The 21,639-nt window shown below is 41.7% G+C and overlaps 1 protein-coding gene across 2 annotated transcripts in view; it reads left to right on the top strand.

Moving 5' to 3' along the window:
- Window positions 1-21,639, top strand: part of disp3 (dispatched RND transporter family member 3) — a 434,497-nt gene that overhangs the window by 219,823 nt on the left and 193,035 nt on the right. For both annotated transcript variants that reach the window (XM_052039586.1, XM_052039587.1), the window contains one exon: window positions 17,914-18,985. In XM_052039586.1, coding sequence (XP_051895546.1) covers window positions 18,031-18,985 — 955 coding nt within the window. In that variant the 5' untranslated portion in view covers window positions 17,914-18,030. The remainder of the gene's footprint in view (window positions 1-17,913; window positions 18,986-21,639) is intronic.

Here is a 21,639-nt window from a genome sequence, read left to right as displayed (position 1 = left end):
AGACTGGCAGAGTGGAGCTCCAGTTGGTAGTGAACAAACAAGTACGAGGGTTAAACCTACGTGACCTTATCCTCACCAGTTTGCCTGGCACAGATGCATTGTCAGAAGTGTCCACTGCTCTGTCTTTGTGGAGGTGAAGTCCTGTCTTCAGACTGAGCACACTCTCCATCATGTGGTATGAACTTGAATTAAATGGGATAGACACAGGGCAGATCTTAAGTTAAACCTGGCATCCACGAGGCACCGTAGACCATCGGCAGAAATGTCCACCAACACAATCTGTAACCTCATGGACAGGCAAAGCCCTCACTCTACACTCAATTCAAGGGATTAAACATGTTTTATTGAGGAGTGCAGGACAAACTGGGTGCAGTGTTAGGACAACCAATAAAGAGATGTATATTTAACATCCCATGACATCCAATCACAATACCATCACTGAGTACTCCACCATCAAGATTTTGGTGGTCATCATTGAGCACGTAGCTACTGTGGTTATGAGAGCTGGTCAGAGGCAGAGTATCCTGTGGCAAATAACTCATCTACAGCCACAATATTTTCTAATTGACTGGATGAGTGCAGCTTCAACAATGCTTAAGAAGCTCAAGACAAGAACACAGGAAAATAGCAGAAGTAGGCCACTCAGCCCCTCAAGCCTACCCTGTCATTCAATATGATCTTGTCTGACCTATGCTGGTGTCAATCCCTCTTCTGCACCAGTTCCCCGTCGCTCTTAATTCCTCGATCTTTCAAATATTTATCTATTTCCCCTGTAAACATATCCAATGATCTGACCTCCGTCACCCTCGGGGGCAGAGAACTCCAGGGATTCACCACCCTCTGAGAGAACTCAAGAGTAGGAGTAGGCCCTTCAAGCCTGCCCCACCATTCCATATGATCATGGCTAATCTATGCTGGCCTCAACAGCCCTTTCTCCATACCCCTCTATTCCTCGATCTAGCAAATATTTATCAGCCTTCACTTTAAATACTTCTAATGATCCAGCTTCCACCACCCACTGGGGCAGAGAATTCCAGAGATTCACCAGTCTCTGCAAGCAGGAATTTCTACACACCTCAGTTTTAAATGACCGGCCCCTTATCTTGTAGTTATGTCCCCCTGCCTGAGACTCCCCCACAAGTGAAAACATCCCAACATCTACCCTGTCAAACCCCTTTAGGGTCTTGTTTGTTTGAATATGGTCATCCCTCCTTTTCCTAAACTCAGGCCCAAACTATGTAGTCTCTCTTGGTGGGACAACCCTTTCATCCCAGGAACTAGCCTGGTCAATCCCCTTTGTACTGCCCCCATCGTTACTATGTCTTTGTTTTAGGTAAGGGGACCAAAACTGTACACAGTATTCCAGGTGTGGCAACTGAAATAATTGCACAAAACTTCCATATTTTTAAACTGCAACTCCTTTGCAATGAAGATGAAATGCCGTTTGCCTTCTTAACTACTCGTTGCACCTGCCTGCTAGCCTTTTGTGCTTCATAGAACACTAGAACACCTCGATCCCTCTGTGCTTCACTCATCTAAAATTTCTATGCACCTCAGTTTTAAATGACCAGCCCCTTATTTTGTAGCCCCTTATTATGGTCATTGTATGTGACAAAAGAGCCTGCATGATTGGCACCCCATCTACCTTCCAAGACGTTCATTATATCACCACTGGAGCACCATCGTTGCAGTGTGCACTGTCCAGAAAATGCACCACAGCTCCTCACCTGATAGCCCCTCCCAAACCTATGACCTCCCCCATCAAGAAGGACAACAGCAGGTACATGACAGAGCCTGAGCATTCCACTCCAAAGCACACATTATCCTGAATTGGAAAGATTTTGTCATTCCTTCATCCATGCTGAGCAGAAGTCCTGAGACTCCCTACCCAGCAGTACAGTGGGAGTACTTGCACTGGAAGGGCAGCGGTGGTTCGTGATGGCTGCTCACACCCCCTTCCCAAGGGCAGTCAGGATGCCCACGTTCTGAAAACTAATATATTAAACAAAGCACCATGATTCTGCTGCTGCATTTCATTGTTTGTTTGAAGCTAATTTGCGTTTTAAATAAATAAATGCCTGTTCTATTGTCACTCTGCATAACATAATTTTGTTTTAGGAAGAAATGATTTCCAATGGCCTTTGAATAATAGTTATGTTGGTAGAAGAAAGTGCTGTCTCTCTTAATAAATCAGAATTGACTTACTATTAGGCACAAATTCAAATGTAAGTATAAATTAGTTTTTTCTAACACCTGAATAAATTCACTGTTCCACGCACTCAGTGAGCAAAGCTGTTTCAATGAATTATCATTTTGTCTTTCTTTATGCAAGTAGATAAATCTCTACAAAATGAGTTTTTTTAAGGCTTCACATTTAAGGCTTCAAGTCCTTTACGTTAGCAAGTCTGACAATTCTGTGTACTCTTGACGGGACTGATGGAGGAGAGTTATTGACAATTTCTACTGTGAGCACCACAAGCTTGTGTAATATCTCCTCCACCAATGGCATAAGCTTTATTTATACAGCATGGTAATAGTCCCTTCCGACCCAACGAGTCTGCACCGCCCATGTTAACCTACCCGTACGTCTTTAGAATGTGGGAGGAAACCGGAGCACCCAGAGGAAACCCACGCAGACACAGGGAGAACATACAAATTTCTTACAGACAGCAACGGGAATCGAACCCCGATCACTGGGGCTGTAATAGCATTGCGCTAACTGCTACGCTACCGTGCAGACTAGTTCACAACTTCCACTAGTTCACATGGTCCACGGAGGAAAACCATGTAACCAGTTTGAAATTCTCTGAGCCACAAGGTTATGGATTCAATTCCCACTCCAGAGATCTGAACACATAATCTAGGCTGACGCCTACAACAGTGAAGACTACACTGGCAGAGGTGTTGCCTTTTAGATGAGGTGTCAACCAGGGTCAGGCCTTCCCTCTCAGATGAATGCAATAGATCCCATGGCACTATTTCAAAGAAGAGTTTTTTTATTTCAGATCTCCAGCATCCATAGTACTTTTGAATATTTGAAGCAGGTTATAGGATCGTTATTGCATTGCATGGGTTACTACATGGGTTATTATTACTGCGTGGGTTTCCTCTGGGTGCTCCCACATTCCAAAGACGTACGGGTTAGGAAGTTGTGGGCATGATATGTTGGCGCCGGAAGCGTGGCGACACTTGCAGGCTGCCCCCAGAACACTCTACGCAAAAGGTGCATTTCACTGTGTGTTTCGATGTACATGTGACTAATAAAGATGTCTTGTCTTGTCTTATTGGTTGGTCCTTGCCATGTGAAATCTTACTGCCACATTTCTTACATTACATTAGTTTATGCTTCTCCGACTGAGCTGTATTTTGGGAAAACATGAGGCTGGTGAAAGTTGCTGCATAAATGCAAGCCATTTTTCTTATTAGTTTGAATGTTTTAAATGTTTGTGATGTTTGCTGATCAGACGTTCTGGGTTCATGTGTGTTTGCTCCCAGCCTGGGGCAGTCAGTTCGGTTTGAAATCAGCCCAAATGAACAGGAAATAGGGCTTTGTATCTCCAATGGCAGAAATGAAAAGAATTGTGATAAGCTCCATCCATGTACATTTGAGCATTGTCTGTAACAGGGTCCACCCCATGTCTAATGTTAAGCATTAACTAGGCTCTGAGAACCAAAGCAGCAGGGAAGGAGATTGATGGAATGTGCCTTTCTTATTGTTATCTAGCTGTGGCATGCTTTATTGGGAAGATTTGATGCTGTCGGTAAGCAGAACCATCTACGTAACGTATTCAGTCCCAGTTGCACTTAAGCGGATCCATTGAAAGCTCATTACATGAAAAACGAAGACCATTAGACAACAATCAAGAGGAAAGGATGATGGCGATGAGAGCAAAGTGCATTGACACTGCTCGTATATGTTAGTGGTGATGTAAAGGGAATGTTTGTGCAATGCAAACCAGTAATACCAGCTCTGCCTAACATAACGTATGCCTGTGTACAGACTTTGCCTACTCAGCTCATATTTGTATACAAGTGCTCATTATGCAAATTGTTGGTATGCTTGCAGGCATTCCTTGTGCAAATACAGGTACTCTTTGTGTAATGTGTTTCAAGAGCTGTGCACTGATTGCATTGCATGTATCAACATACAGGCACTGCTCACATAGTGCAGGTTGATGGACTGGCCCTGTTTCTGTAATATCTTCCAGTGTACAGACATGTTTCATGTAACATATGATAAAGTTGGCGTAAATCAATGTTATACTAAAGGGTGAATAACTAAGCAACCTGGTTACCACGGAAAATGTCCATTGGTTGGCATCATACTTAATGCAAAAAAAACTTGGCTGTGGTTGTCAGCGGCTTCCCTATTCCATGCCAAAACATCATGGCAGGAAATATCCAGGGCAGAATTCTCAGCCCAATTATGCTTAGCTGCTTCATCAATGATCTGCCCTCCTTTATAAGGTCAGAAGTAGAACCATTCATCATGTTCATAACCCACTGATCAGGCAGCCAAGCAGCTTACTGCAACCACAGTACAGGTTAAGTGTGGAAAAGCTGCAGATGCTGTAAATCTGAAATAAAAACAGAAAATGCTGGAGATACTCAGCAGATTAGGCAGCATCTGTGGAGTGAGAAGTGAAGATGGTGTTTCAGGTCACAGATCTTTCATAAGAACTGAGCAAACAAGCATGTTTTAAGTTGCAGAGAAGGAGAAAGGGTGGAGACAATAAAGAGAATGTCTGTGATAGGATGGAGACTGAGGAAATTCAGATGACACAAATGCAGTTGGCAGAGAGGTATTGAATTTCTTGTCCTAAAAAACTTATTCCAACATTGATCTTTTCTATGTCCCCTTGCCTGGTCTCTTCCCTGAGGTACTTCTGACATCCATGACCACTTTGACAGTTTCCAGTTTCCTGGGCCCAGCTGGTTCACCTGCACTATGATGTCCAATCTCTTCACACCCCTGTCCCAGACAAGGATGGCCAGAGGGCTCTTCTTCCTTGAGCAGAGACCCAATTAATCCCCCTCCACCATTATCCTCACTCACCTGGCTGAACAGGTTCTCACATCAAACAACAACTCCTTAAATCCCATTCATTTTCTTCAAATCAGAGTTGTAGCTTTGAGAGGTTGCATGGACCCAGGGCTGGGTTCACCTGTTTTTGTAGGATACAAGGAACAGTCCTTATTTCAGTCTCACACACCTCTGTCTCTGCTGCAATGATGTCTGTCCTGGTGCTTCTTCCTACATTAGATATAGAACATGAAGATTTCATTAACTTTGCTGCCAATTCCACCCCACCCCCCACCCCTCCCCACCGTACTCTTCCCTTCACATGCTCTGGTGACACCCTCCAGGATGGGCATCATCCCTTTAGCACATTTTGGATCCACACCTCTGTCACTCCATGCAGTGGAGCTGTTCTATGGTTTAAAAATGGAAAAATGGATCGTGCAATTTACGTCTGCCGAGGGGTAATATACCACCGCAGTGTCAAGTGCATGCATTGCAATTATTATGATCACATTACACGTACCTTAAATATGGCATCAATTAACAACTTCACTGGAGTGATTTTTCCAATTATTATCTCATAAATATTATACACAATGTTCTTAGCACTACCACAACTTAAATTATTGTTTGATTTCCTTCCTTTTGTGATATACTAAATTAAACATTGATTTTTTCATTCTCAAAAAATCTTTAATATGTAGCCTCTCAATTTAAATCAATGGGGAATTCATGTTGGATTGCTCACGCGTACGTTTTACAGGTTTATCAGCCGGCGAACCAGGACTGCTTCATTTTCCAAGGAGATGTAAACATTGTGCAGACATTATACTTCTGAACACACAATAGAGGGAAGATCTTTGATTTTGGATCCTGCCGAAAGGAACTCTTGCAATGATGTCCTAGGATTTTTGGCCTCCAACAACTACATCCATTATTTGCATGTTGCATCTAACTGAGAGATTCCCCAGATTTCCAATGTCTCCATATTTATTAGGTTTCCTTGATGCCACAATAGGGCTCTTGCCATCAAGGCCATTCACTCTTCCCTCCAGATTTAGCTTTTCTTCTCCAAACTTAGACCAAGAATTTAATGAGGACTGGAACTGAGTGGCATTAGGGAACCCAAGCTGAGCAGGCTAAACACTGCATGAGGACATCATAAACCGTCACTTCATTTTATTGATGATTGACCGCAGAAGTGTTCATTGGCTGCCTTGGATTTGTCCTGCCTTTCCTGGTCAGGATATACCTGAACAATATTCCACAGCTAATTGTCAGGGTTGTAGCTATTCTGGAATAGATAACAAAATAGCGAGTCGCATGGGTTATGTGGTATTGGGTGTGTATCCTTTTAAGAATTGTATGATGCTGCATACATGCTGTTGAATTGTTGCTTTCTGCATACATGTTGTTGAATTGTTGGTATTGAGCAAGCTCAATCCAGGTGTTGGATTACTGATCGTGGGAACACAGTGCAGAATCCTCATGCTTCCCCTCTTTCTGTCATCAATCACTCCTGCTTCTGCAATGCCACCCCTCCACCCAACCACCTGGCCCCTGGCCTCCACCTCACCAGCTATCCTCTGATATCTTAGGGTGCTAATTGGTATAATTCTGGATCACAAGTATTCAGCATCAGAGCTGGACTTCTGTTGAGAAACATAGCCTTTGTGTATTGCTTGTACTCCATGATTTCTTGATATGATATGGAATAAAGTGAACTCCCTTCAGTGTTTTAAATTATTGTCATTCAGAGACAGTCTAGCTTAAAGGCAAATGATTGTAAATCCTGCAGTATCTTCCCCTATGTTTAATGTCTGATAAATCAAGGGAGAAAGCAGGCATGTGTGAAAAAACAAATTCATATTGATAATTAAAAATAAATAATCCTAAAAAAATAAATCTAAGAGGATTACAGCTAACCATCAATTGCATCAGCTGACATCACTTAAATTGCTACCAAGATGTTTTTGGAAATGGCTTTTAGGGAATATTCACATTCTAGGTGATTACTTATGAGAACTAATTAATGCCCTGTGGCTTTGCTTATACATGATATTCTGTCAAACGATACCACATGACCCAACAGTGTTAAAGTGCATCTGTATCGGTGAAGTCTATGTGGTCTACTGGATTCAAGTAGACACATCATGAGGGTGATTTTTCTTTAATATGAATCAGAGTGGAATCGGTTCTAAAGATTAATGGCTGCTGGTGAAAGACATTTTGCTCAAGATTTGATAATCTTACAGGAGATGACTGCTTTTCTTTCTGAATTTACTGTGGAAGCAAAGTATCTTTAAGAATGGTATCTGACAGTGATAGCTAAATGCTGATGACAAATCTTTCCTTCTATCAGGTAGCTAGTGAATATGGGTTAGTAGTAGTCAGAAGCAATTTCATTTTGTAGTTTTTCCAGGCTAACAGTATAGTCTCAGATTTTCAATGGTTAACTTTGAAGTTGGTAGCTCTGAAAATAAAACTTGTAGCAACTAGCTTTTGATAACACGAGTGTTTGAGATGACCCTCTGAGTCTATGGTCTTACTCTCCATTTGGTATTCACTGTTTAGGGCATGACCAGGTAACCACCGTGCAAGAGAAGAACAGATACAGCAAGAGTTGTATCTAGGTGATACTTGTTTTGATTTCCATAATAAAACTGTAGATTGTTTGAGGCTTGAGGGTTGTCATTCATGCGATGTTTAGCAAAAACATATCAAAGTAGATGAGCGAGATCTGTACAAAATGGGGTGAACTTCTGTCGTCTTTACTAACCCGACTCCTGTTGCCACGTGAAATGTCAAAATTAATTCCCCAAGATGAGAAAGAATAGAGCTATGAAGCTGAAGAGTGGTTTAAAAAATCCTGAGAGAAATGGCTTCATAGTTCATGAAGGTTTTCATTTACTTTTCTGTATTTTCTGTTTATTATATTATTGTTATCTATGAGTTTATACCACTTCCTGCTCTCTTCACATCATACAAATCCAATTTGTATCCTCCCAGAATCTCAAGGTAGTCAAATATGTGTTGAAACAAATCCTGAAAACTATGGGATTACTCATTGGGTTGGGCCACAACTGTAGGGTGAACAGACTAATTGACATTTCTAGTGGGGCCCCGCTGTCTGAAATCATAGATGAACTCCATTTAGAAAAGAATAAAATGAGGGTATAGTGGAGGCAAATGCTCAGGTACGCTGAAGTGAAGAACAGAAAATAGTTCAGTGATTTTAAGGTGGTAGAATGGATGTCATGGAGAGTTTGCTGAATGCCTTAAAGGATTATACTGATAGACAGGGAAGCATCAATACCTGGCTAACTACAACACCCTGAGAAAATAATCATGAAAAAAAAGGCAGGTGGACATGCTGGGGAGCAGGTCAGCTTCATGCTCTATTTGGGTATCACAAGTATCCTGGAACTACCCAGATTACATCCCTAATTTCAATAGGTAATATCAACAGGGATTGCTGGAGGTGAGGCAGTCTTTATGGAGAAAGAGAAACAGCTCTTGGTTCAGGTTAATGACTATCATTATTGGTATTGGTGTTGGTTTATTATTGTCACTTGTACCAAGGTACAGTGAAAAACTTGTCTTTCATACTGTTCATACAGATCAATTCATTACACAGTGCATTGAGGTAATACAGGGTAAAAACAATAACAGAATACAGTGTAAAGTGTCACATCCACAGAGGAAGTGCAGTGCAGGTAGAGAATAAGGTGCAAAATCATAACAATGTAGATTTTGAGGTCAACAGTCCATGTCATCTTATAAGGGAGTAATTCAGTAGTCTTATCACAGTGGGATAGAAGCTGTCCTTGAGCCTGGCGGTATGTGCCCTCAGGCTCCTGTATCTTCTGCCTGATGGGAGAGGGGAGAAGAGAGAATGACCTGGATGGGAGGGGTTTTTGATTATGCTGGCTGCTTCACCAAGGCAGCAAGAGGTATAGACAGAGTCCGTGGAGGGGAGTTTGGTTTCCATGATGTGCTGGGCTGTGTCCACAACTCTCTGCAGTTTCTTGCAGTCCCAGGCAGAGCAGTTGCCATACCAAGTCGTGATGCATCCAGATAGGATGCTTTCTATGGTGCATCGATAAAAGTTGGTGAGTGTCAAAGGGGACATACCAAATTTCTTTAACCTCCTGAGGAAGCAGAGGTACTGGTGAGCTTTCTTGGCCGTGGTATTTACATGGTTGGACCAGGACAGGCTATTAGTGATGTTTACTCTTTGGAACTTGAAGCTCTCAACCCTCTCGACCTCAACACCATTGATGTAAACAGGAGCATGTGAACCTCCCCCCCGCTTCCTGAAGTCAATGACCAGCTCTTCTGTGTTTCTGACACTGAGGGAAAGTTTGTTGTCATGACACCATGTCACTAGGCTCTCTATCTCCTTCCTGTACTCCGACTCATCATTATTTGAGATACGGCCCAATATGGTGGTATCATCTGCAAACTTATAGATGGAGTTAGAGCAGAATCTGGCCATGCAGTCATGAGTGTATAGGGAGTAGAGTGGGGGGCTGAGGACGCAGCCTTGTGGGGCAACAGTGTTAAGGATAGTTGTGGCAGAGGTGTTGCTGCCTTTCCTTACTGATTGCGGTCTGTTGGTCAGGAAGTCAAGGATCCAGTTACAAAGGGATGTGTTGAGTCCCAGATCCAGGAGTTTGGAGATGAGTTTGCTTGGAATTATAGTATTGAAGGCGTAGCTGTAGTTAATAAACAATAGTCTAACGTAGGTGTCTTTACTGTCCAGATGCTCCAGAGCTGAGTGTTGGGCCAGGGAGATGGCGTCCACTGTTGACCTGTTTCAGTGGTAGGTGAATTGCAGTGGGTCGAGGTTGTCTGGGAGGCTGGAGTTGATGCGTGCTATGACCAGCCTCTCAAAGCACTTCACAATGGTAGATGTCAGAGCCATTGGGAGGTAGTCATTAAGGCATGTTACCTTGTTTTTCTTAGGTACCAGGATGATAGTGGTCTTAAAACAGATGGGAACCTCAGAGTGGGAAGCAGGGAGAGGTTAAATATGTCTCCAAATACCCCCGCCAGCTGATCTGCACATGATCTTAGGACACGGCCAGGGACACCATCCGGGCCAGATGCTTTCCTCGGGTTCACTCTCCAGAAGACTGATCTTATGTCCTCGACGGTGACCACAGGTTCAGTTGCATTGGAGGCTGTTAGGGTGGGTGGTGACAAACCAAACCCCTTCTGCTCACTAGTACTGGAAAAGTGAAAAAATTTAAGTTGCAGAAAGTTGTGTGTTTGAGGGTGGGGCAGAGAGGATAGAGGAATATCTGTGATAGGGTGGTGGCAAAGAGAATCCAGGAAACACTCGTGCTATTGGTGCCCACTGAAAGACAGATGAGTAACTGTCAATCACAGCTGATCTGCCCGAAGGACGTGTATATAGAGGGAGGTGTGTAAGGGCAGAATAAGCCAACACTGCTGCAGCTGCTGGAAAGCTGAAATAAAACAGAATGTTGGGAATACTGAGCAGGTCAGGCAGCAGGAGGAGAGTGGAGTGAAGCATGACAGTGATTGGGGCCAGCAGGCTGATCACTGAAGTAGAAATGCACCAATAGAAATGTGTACACTTCTTTAAAGACGTTAATGTGTACAGTTCTTTAAAAAGCTTGAAGTTTCCACTTCCGCAGTGAACAAAAGAACTCTGGTACTCAACTTCCTTCATTATCCAAGAAAATTGTCATTGGGACTATCAAATAAACATGATTTTTTTTATTTTAAAGTGATGTGGATCATCATTTAAAAAAGCCACGTAAACTACCAATTTTATAATGTATTTTCCGCCACCACCACCCCCCCCCCCCCCCCCCCCCCCCCCCCCGCTATGGAATATAACTTCTGGCCAGAATGTCAGCATGAGTTGGAACTCAGGTGCAGAACATCAGTAGGGGTCGGGAAGCTCTGTGAGAGGTGGGACTTCTCCTGTTGGAATTGGAATTTATTGCCCTGCTAATTAGGGGAGTTGTATCTTGATGCAAGGGAGCTGAGACTTTCAGTTGTAGTTCAGTTATATCTTGCCAGCCCCCTTATAGTTCTTTCATTTATTCAAAAAGGAAGTTATAATGTGATTCGTGATAGGATAGTGTATACTGCTGCTTAAGTAGGCAACTGCTGAACTAAGGGTCTTACTGCACATGCTGGGAACATGATTAGATAATCTAGATGCAGTAAGATCTCAATTATCTTATAACTTTCATTGTATGACTGGCAACTGTTAAAGTTCCACTTCATGATTCTTTGGTCATTCTACTCTTTCTTTGATCTGCATTGTACAAGCTTGTTCATGAACCTATTTCTTGCAATGTAGTCTTCATTAGGTCAATGTGAATCGTTAATAATGTTTTAGGCCAAAGACCTTTCATCAGAACTGCTTGACTGCCTGAGTTCTTCCGGCATTTCTGTTTTTGTTTACGATTCCAGCATCTGCAGTTTTATTTGATTTCCTTGGATTTTTTATGCAGTGCACAGAATTTCATCAAATTGTCACTGCTGAGATTGGAAATGCTGCAGGCGAGGATTTTCAACAGGGTGCAAAGGCACTTCTTCTCTCACCAACATTTATTTTCCAATGCATTCTTTTTTTTAAATTAGCTAACTTAGGGTAACGATACCACAGGTCATGGAGAACTGCTTCTTCTCAACAGCCCGCACAACCAATAACATAATTACCACACGTCAGAGGAGTGATAAATGATTATTTCAAGGAGGTTACCTGATCAACATCCAAGTAAGTGCAAGGGAATCAAAACAATCAGGACTGGAGACCCTGGTTGATTCTTGCTTCTCAATAATAGTATCATCACAGAATTGCTACAGCAGGGAAACAGGCCATTTGGCCCAACTTGTCCACACCTACCAGTCAGCACTCTTCTATATTGACGCCATCGCCAGCACTCAGTCCATAGCCCTCTATGTCTAAGCAATTCAAGTGTCATCTGAACTCTCTTTAAAGGCTGTCAGTGACCCAGCTTCAACCGCTCTCCCGGGCATACTCATTCCAGGTATTTATCATTCTGTGGGTGAAGAAGATCCCCCTCAGATCCCCTCTAAATCTCTTCCCCTTCACCCTAAACCTACATCCTCTAGTTTTATCTACCTCTGATACGGGGAAAAGTATCCTATTCATACCCCTCATAACTTTATATACCTCAGTCACACCTCCAGTAAACCTCCTCCACTCCAGGGAGAACATAACTGAATTGCTCCATCGCAGGTAACATCATGGTGGATCTCCTCTACAACTTGTCCCTTGCACAGCTCATAAATATGCCTCCTGATCAAGATCAACAAACTGAACACCTCTGATTTAGCACCTCCCCCACCTTGAGCTATTATGTGCGTGCACACTTCCTCAATTTCCTTCTGTGTCTTATTTACACTCACTTGGGGAGCCTGGATTTAGTCTCCAATGTGAAAGACATGGAAAGCGGAGCATAATGAAATACCCTGATTCACCAACAGCTTGAAATCGAAGGTCGTTATCTATGCCTATAAGAAATAATTACCGTGTTTCATGTTGAGGTACTTTCCAATGCTCTTAGAAACTGCATTAGTATCTCGCTTAATCAACCATTCATTTTGTGTGATTCTACAAGGTGACCATCTGTAAGATCTTTGCCTGCAGAGCAATGACAGCAGAGCTCATTTGGCACCAGCAGAGATTACTGAGTAGCAAGTACGTGGTCTGATTATTCCCTTAATGTATCGTCCTAAGGTCAAAACTTTTTATAGCTCTCATCCATCTTTATTTTATTTGCGCATCCTGATATTGAAGATTGGTTTTAATCCTGTCCCAGTGCCCTGACTTTGGGGAGGCATTGCTGTCTTTAAATTACTGTTCTTGAATTGTTTTGTGTCAGTCCCCTCATATTTCTCTTCAATGTAACAGAAATGGAGATATTGAAGCGTATCTGCAAAAGGCTTCAGCATTTTTGTTATTCCCTTGCACTTCACAAGCACCTGGATATGTGAAAGAACAATAACACTTTGGATCTGTTACAAGATAAGCAAAATTCAGCATTTAATCTGCTTTTTGTTTCAAAAAAAAACATATCGTATCTGGTGGATTTTAAAACTAAATTCAGTACAAACCACAGAGGATATTCAACAAATAACATCACACATCCTCAACAACCCTACGTTCCTTACCTAACAGAGAAACAAAGGACTGCAGATGCTGGAATCTAGATGAAAAACACTGTGATGCTGGATCATAGTGTTTTTCATTCACCTAACAGCATATGATCGTGGAGGCTCAAAGAATGGCGAACCTTTCCACTTGCTGTGGCTTTACAGATTTCAGAGTTTGTGTAGGGAAAGTCACGGTTGAAATGGCGATGCTTTCTGTCTGTGGTATTATGTTCAAACATCAGTAACGCAATGATAGAATGCAGACTGGTGCTACGGATGGTGTCTCTGCCTCACAGCTCCAGGATCCCGAGTTTGATTCCAACCTCCAGTGCTGTCTGTGTGGAGTTTCCACATTCTCCCTGTGACCTGGTTTTCTCATATATCCCAAAAACGTGCTGGTAGGTAGGTGAATCAGCGACTGCAACTTGTGGTAGAAGACAATCGGAGGTGGGATAATAGAGAATAGGTGACAGGGAAATAAGCGGGAGAATGGGATTGATTGGATTGCTGTGGGAGCTGGAACAGATTCAATGGGTTGAATGGCCTCGTATCTTCCATAACTCATGTTAATTTTTCTGGTATCTGCAGACTAGTTTTGCCACCTTCCCAAATCCTTTGAATAAAGAGCTAGAAACAAGTGACAAAAGTCTACTTTTCTGGTCATCACTGACTTCTTAGTAAATTGCCATGAAAATGTTTGCAGCTGGGATTTTGCCCAACCGTTGGTTGCTGTCAGGTTCCAGCTCAGGGAGTCTCTAATGCCTGCCAATAGTGACGTTAGCAAGCAGTCTGAGCAGCCTGTCACAGGAAGCAAACCAGGAGATAAAAGGCATGACATTTCAGCACAGCTCCCTCTCTTCCTATCTTTCCTGATCTATCTCCACCTATCACCCACCAGCCACTGTCTCCCAACTCCACCCCTCCCCCTTCACCTGGCTCCATCTGCACATTATCTCCCTCCTCAACTGGTTCCACCTATCGGCTTCAAGCCCCCATCTTACTCCTTCCTCTTACTTCTTAATACTTGCTACCTCTCCTCTCCACGCTCAATCCTTATGCAGAGTCTCAACCCAAAATGTCGACTATCCCTTTGCCCCCACAGATGCTGCTTGACTCACTGAATTCCTCCAGTAGTTTGCTTTTTGCTCCAGGTTCCAGCATCTGTGGTCTCTTGTGTCTCCAAACATTAGAACCTGTGGGGAAGTTGAAATATAAACTAAAAGTATACACTTTTAATTATTTTTATAAGCATAGAATTTTAAAATAATTAGGTTTGCTGATGTCAATGGATATCCTCTTATTTGAGTCAAAGAGGTGATTAAGTTGGAGCTAGGGTATAGCACACCATCAAAGATTCATGTAAACCCCTTTCAACAAAGAGTGATTGCATTTAACCACAAACATAATTCAGAAGTAACTCAAGTTCCTGTCAATTCACTGATTTGACAGATTACTCCAGAAAATGTTACAGAACCATGCACTCTGTGCAGAAAGAAGGAAATGCTAACAACAACCTGTGGATTTCTGTGCACAGTTTTCAGTGGAATGACGATGAACACTGACAGTTTTGTTATCACCTCTGTTACAACCTAACATTAGCAGCACATGCTTAAGATACAGTCCTTCAGCCACCAAGTCATCTTCCTTGGTGATTTTAACCTATTTAAAACCATTATGATGGACTTGTTTTAAATGCTGTATTGCACCAGCCTGGGTTTGAAGTTCAGATCTCTAAAGCTATTGGACTCAAAGGTCAGAATCGAAGTCGAGTTTGTTGTCATATACAAAATGCATGTACGCACAGGTGCGGTGAAAAACTTATTTGCAGCAGCATCACAGGCACATAGCATCACGTAAGCAGCATTCACAAGAAAAACATAAATTAAACATAAATTATACACAATTTTTTACAAGAAAGAGCACAATTGGAACAAAAAAAAACAAAGTCTATTTTGGTGCAAAGTGATCACAGTAGTCACATTGTTGCTAAACAGTAGTGATTAGGGTTGTGCTGGTTGGTTCAAGAACCGAATGCTTGAAGTGAAGTACCTGTTCCTGAACCTGGTGGTGTGGGATTTCAGGTTTCTGTACCTCCTGTCCAATGGTAGCTGCGAGAAGATGGCATGGCCCAGATGGTTGCCAGCACCTCATGTAAGATAAGGTATCTATTAGTTGCATGTATATCAAAACACATAGTTAAATGCATCTTTGCATAGACTGTTCTGGAGGCAGCCCGCAATTGTCGCCATGCTTCCAGCGCCAACGTATCATACCCACAACTTCCTAACCTGTATGTCTTTGGAATGTGGGAGGAAACCGGAGCACCCGGAGGAAACCCACGCAGACACGGGGAGAATGTACAAACTCCTTACAGACAGCGGCGGGAATTGAACCCAGGTCACTGGCGATGTAATAACGTTATGCTAACCACTACACTACCGTGCTGATGGTGGGGTGTAATGTGCCTGTGATGTATTGGATTGAATCCACTACTCTCTGTAGCTTCTTAAGTTCCTGCATATTCAAATTGCCATACCAGACTATGATGCAACCAGTCAGGATACTTTCAACAGTACATCAATAGAAGTTTGTTAGAGTGTTTGGTGACAAGTTGAACTTCCTTAACTTCCTAGAAAAGTAACGACAGTAAAGGTGAGCATTGCAGCAACTGAGTCAAACTGACCATTGTAATCCAGCAGAGTGTTTAGATTGCAAATCATGAAATGCAGCAGTGATTTGTAGAATAATATCAATTTCAACACTCAACAAAAGATCTGAACTCCACTGAGATAACAGGTGTGCTTAATTGTAATGACTGCATGTAGTCAGACATTGGTAATTTTGGATAATGGCAACTGGTTTTCTGATGTATATTCCTTAAAAGATCACATTGTGAAAGATGCAATCAGACACAGGGATAAAGATGCAATCTGTGAATAACAAGCCGATTTAAATGGAACTTCTCTCATTAGAAAGCAGAGCCAATACCAGATTGCTTATTTTTAAGAGAATTCATTTTCATCTGAATTCCTGACAAAGTCATCAGCAATTTGAAATGTTGTTTTCTTGCCAAGAATGCACTTTACAATATTGTATTGTGCTATTATTTCACTGCACTATGGAGCACCTTTCTGAAAGGGCTGATGAAATAAGTTGAATTTCATCTAATGATTAATTCAGTCAGTCCAATCTGAACCAGTTCAATGCTTAATTCAAACTTATTCAATAACTGGAGATTGGAAAACACACCAATGCTCAACATTCACTGGAAAATGACAACCCACCTCTTAATGCTGGGGATCTCTACAACTGGAGAAGTGAGTCTAATGGGGATTTGAGAATATCTAATGCTTAGAAAAAGAATCTGAAAAGGAATGTGATAACTTTCTTTCCTTCAGAGAAAGGTATGCTATGGGGAGACATGCCTTGGAAATTATGAAAAATTTTGATCAAGCACACGCAAAGAGAATTTTTCCACTGATCGGGATGAGTAAAATTAAAGTTCACTAACATAAGTCACCAAGAAGATCCATTGGGAATTCAGAGAAAAAAGTGATTAAAATGTGGAACTTGCTGTCACAGGGAGAGGTTGAAAGGGGTAGTGTAGCGGTTAGCGTAACACTATTACAGTGCCAGTGACCCAGGTTCAATTCCAGCCACTGTCTGTAAAGAGTTTGTACGTTCTCCCTGTGACTGCGTGGGTTTCCTCCGGGTGCTCCGGTTTCCTCCCACATTCCAAAGATGTACGGGTTAGGAAATTGTGGGCATGCTATGTTGGCGCCAGAAGTGTAGTGACACTTGCGGGCTGCCCCCGGAACACTCTTCGCAAAAGATGTATTTCACTGTGTGTTTCAATGTACATGTGACTAATAAAGATATCTTATTTTATCTTAATGTAGGTGCATTTAGGAGAAGGCATACATTATAGGAATATGGAGAGCTAAGATTTTTTATACAACACTGGTTATGTCCCAGCTTGAGCACTCTGTACAGATCTAGTCACCACTTTATCGGAAAGATGTGATTGTACTGAACAGGATGCAGAGGCGATTTACAAGGATGTTACTGGACTGGAATATTGTAGTAGTGAGGAAAGCTTGAACAACCTGGTCTTGTTTACTTTGGAGCAGAGGATATCGAGGGGAGACTTACTTGAGGTATATAAAATTACGAGGAGCCTTGATAAAGTTAAAATGAAGGACCTATTTCCCTTAGCAGACAGATCAGAAACCAGGGATACAGATGTAAAGCAATTTGTTCCTGGATTAGAGAAGAGATGAGAACTTTTTTTTTCACGCAGGAGGTGATAGGGGTTTGGAACTCACTGCCTGAAAGCTGATAGAGGCAAAAATACTCCTTACAATTAAATAGTACTTGGATGTGTACATGGAGATCTGTGACTGGGGGGCTGCAGACTGATGTTAACAAGTGTTATTAGGCTGGTCTTTTTCAACCTGCACAGCCACATTAAGCCGAATAACCTCCTCCTATGTTCGATGATTCTATGATATAATGCGCTGAGTTCACCACTCATTCATTTTGCGGCAGTGTAAGTATATCTCTGCAGAAATAATGGTATAATTTCTGAGCTCTTGATTGATTCATTGCTATGAGGTAAATTTTAATACTGTGTGCCTCAATGTTATACCAAATCTCTTTAAATATTTATGGTGTCCTCTCATTTAGAAGTCATAACATTTATTGATGTGTATTTTCTGTTGTAGATGCTGTAAATCGGATGTTGACTTGGAAGACAGGTTAAAGACAAGGAGAATCCAGGATCCAATTCAGTTTTATCTTCTCTTTCTACTCACCCAACCTTCCTTGGGGCAGATATTAAAATGGAAAGTGATGACGACCCTTTGGTGCAGCACCTGTGGTTGGAAGAAGAAGAGTTTGATGTGTCGGTTAGCTCCCACAGAGGCGAAAAGCTCTGCAAGAGATGCCACTGCAGCTTTAAAAGACTGTTCCATGATTTGAAAGTTAAAGGCTTTTGGGGAGTAGTTGGGTGGATATTTACTAACCCATATTGCACTGCCTTAATATTAGTAATAGGTTGCACAATTCCAACAATTCTGACTGTTGTCATGTTCATGCATTGTTCTAATCTCGACATAGATATATCCTACAATGCCTTTGAGATTCGCAACCATGTGTCTTCACAGCACTTTGATGCATTGACCCTTGCTTTAAAATCCCAGTTTGGGTCTTGGGGGAGGAATAGACGTGATTTGGCTGAGTACACATCTGCAACATTGGAGAAACTCATCATTGAAGAATTACAAAAACTGCACAGTAACAGTTCAGAGTTTGTTGCTGCCACTCAAGGTAAAACCATTCAGAAATCAAGTGAACCCCAATGGCCAGATGGAATCCAACTACGGAAAAGAGACTTACTCACCCATTCAGCCACAAACGAGAGCTACGACAGATTCAGGGTACGGCGAGCAAGGGCTGTGTCGAGTAAGAACTTTCCAAGCACTTACATTAATGGAGACACGCAGACACATGCCTTGTGGAGGATGGAGCTCGTATTTCTAGCAAGAGGTGATGATGAAAGGAACATCTTCACCAAAGAGCGTTTATTGACAATTCATGACATTGAAAAAAAAGTCATGGATCATCCTAGGTTTCGGGAATTTTGCTGGAAACCTCATGAAGTTCTCAAAGACATGCCACTTGGTTCATATTCCTATTGCTCACCTCCAAGTTCCCTCATGACTTATTTTTTCCCAACAGCACAAGGGGGAAGGATATACTATGATGGAATGGGACAGAAGCTGGCAGATATCCGTGGTAAGGTGTCATCTGATTTTGGTATGCTGATGAGATAACGTGGTAATGAATTAAAAGCTGACTTGAGCAACCATTTCAGCTGATGTGCTCTTTGATGTTACTTTTTAAAGCTTCTCATTATTTCTGAATACAGTTGCAGAGGAAGACAACCATTGTTCTGTACTGCTAATAATGATTATAAAGCAATACAGGAATTGATCATTGAGATACTTCTCTAGTCAGCAACTAAAGGGGATAATCCGAAGGAAAGCCATTTTCCTTGGAGAATGATGACAAGCCAATTAGTCATGGCTTTTACAAGATTTTTTTTGGAAGGGGTAGTTGCTGAGCGGTAAAAGAGGGAAACAAAAAGAAAGGGAAGAATAAATATAAAGCCAGAAAACACAGAACAAGGAAAACTGAAGTTCTAACAAGTAATATAGATCTGGAAGAATGATTGTTAAAGGTGATAACAAACAAAGGATACATCAGTTACTCATGCAGCAGCATCCTTGCATCAGGGCTGATCTCTTTAGCCGTGCAAAGAAGGTGGAACTTTGATTTGCTTCCAAATTTCAGAGGCTGGGAGAAATAGAGAGGGCATCAGGCATCACATAATGCAGGATTGACTAAGGCAACCCAAGATTCTATATAATTAAAAGGTTAATTCATTTACCAGTATCCTTTACAAATACTTCTATACAGAACAATAAAATTGCTCCATAAAACAGTTGTAGATACAAGAGATTGGAGATGCTGGATTCTGGAGCAACAAACAATCTTCTGGAGAAACTCAATGGGTTGAGCAGCTTCTGTGGGGGGAATGGAATTCATCGAGGTAGAGTTCTTGAGCAATGGAAAGGGAAAGCTAATTTCTACTTGAAAGCAACATAAATCAAATGGTAACAGTTTAAAGGGGGTGTAGGTTCAGAGAAACTGGGAAGGCTATTTGAAAAAACATTAAGAATCTTCAGTTTTATAAACAGAGTACAAAAGTAACTATGATGTGATAACTTTTTAAATTACTGGTTTGATCCCAGCTGGTGATGGGCCCAACTCTAGACTCCAGGAGGAATGGAGAGGATACAGAGGAGTTGGGACTAAGGATGAGGAATTTAGTTACACGGAAGAACCAAAGGAGTTAAACGATCATCATTAAGGATGTTGAAAATCAAAAGTTTTTGCGAAGTAGGTACAGAGTGAAAGAGTATAGTAACAATAGCACAAATTCACGGTGACTAGTAAGACAACCAGACGGAGTTGGAGGGCAATGTTTTTAATATACTCAGAGTTGCTTTGATCAAGGGTGCACAATCTACAAAGGTGTTGGAAGGCGATTCAACAGCAGTTTCAAAAATACTTGAAAAAGTTTGCAAGATCTTGGGGATGAGGAGAAGGGAGTGGGACTAAATTAGGTTGCTTAGTCAAAGAACCAATGAAACTTCACTAAGTCAAATCTTCTCTTTCTGTGCTGTGGTATAAAAATGGACAAGACTGCAATAAATCTTCCAACTCTGTTGTACGTTTAGAGTTTTGTCCAAAATGAACCTAACATTTTTTTCTTTGAATGAATGACCCTGATGTACAACCACTTTAATTTGAGTGTATACTCATTCAGTAGAAACACAGATTGCCTTTAGCTTTGGATGTTACCTTACTGGATTGTGTTGTTGTTCTAAGTGCTTTGGTATGAAGCAGCAGCCTGTAACAAATCCATCAGTTTCTGAGTGTAATTCAACTTCCTGGCCAAGTGCTGAATTTAAAAACTCCCAGAGCCATTGGCAAAGTTGAGTGATTGCTTGTTCCAAATGTTACAAATTTGACAATTTTTTTTGAGTTTGAATTCTATTTCCTTCAGAGTTCCTCGAAAAAATTAGATGCATGAGTGTTGAGGATTGAAAAGTTGTAAGTTTTAGGATTACTTTGACTTGGATCTGGTCAGCTTTATGATATGTCAACAGATGTTTCACGGTCTAGCCTCAGTGATGCTCCAGAGCTTATGCAGAAATATTTAAATGGATGCGAAGTGCAATATCCGCGCCCTTGCAGCAGAATTTTATTTTCATTTCGGCCTCAATAGGGCAAGAGAAAAAGTACTTTGGAAGTTTAAACAGAAACAGGTAACAGGCTGTTTATTTCAGCTATAAGGTGTATTTCGTGCATTTTTTTTGTCTGTAATCCAAATTTCAGAGCAAGAGTCCCGGGTGTTTGATTAGATAGCAGCATTGACAAGATGAGGGGAGGAAGTACACACAAAACATCAGGTCTGAGGTGGATTGGGGATGGTGGTGGTGTAGCAGTAAATGATGTTACAGAGGTGGGAAGGGATAAGATTGTGAAGGAGTTAATAATTCAGGTGCAAACTTTAACTTTAGAGTGCAGGATAAAATCGAGGCTGCTAAGCAAGGCAATTAATGGGTAGGAATGTAAGAACATAAGAAGTAGGAGCAGGTGTAGGCCATCCAGCCTTTTGAGCCTCTGTGTCATTCACTAAGTTCATAACTGATCCACCTCAGCACCATTTTCCAGCACCATCCCCACTCCCCGTGATTCCCTTAATGTCCAAATATCTTACTCTATGGTTTGAATAATCAAAATGACCGAGCCTCCACAGGCCTCCAAAGTAATGAATTCCAAAGGGTCGCCATTCACTAAGTGAAAGAACTTCTCTCCTC

The sequence above is a fragment of the Pristis pectinata genome, chromosome 26 (genome assembly GCF_009764475.1).
Source record: "Pristis pectinata isolate sPriPec2 chromosome 26, sPriPec2.1.pri, whole genome shotgun sequence".
NCBI lineage: Eukaryota > Metazoa > Chordata > Chondrichthyes > Rhinopristiformes > Pristidae > Pristis > Pristis pectinata.
Note: the sequence above shows the minus strand (reverse complement) of the source record. Positions and strands in the feature narration are given on the sequence as shown.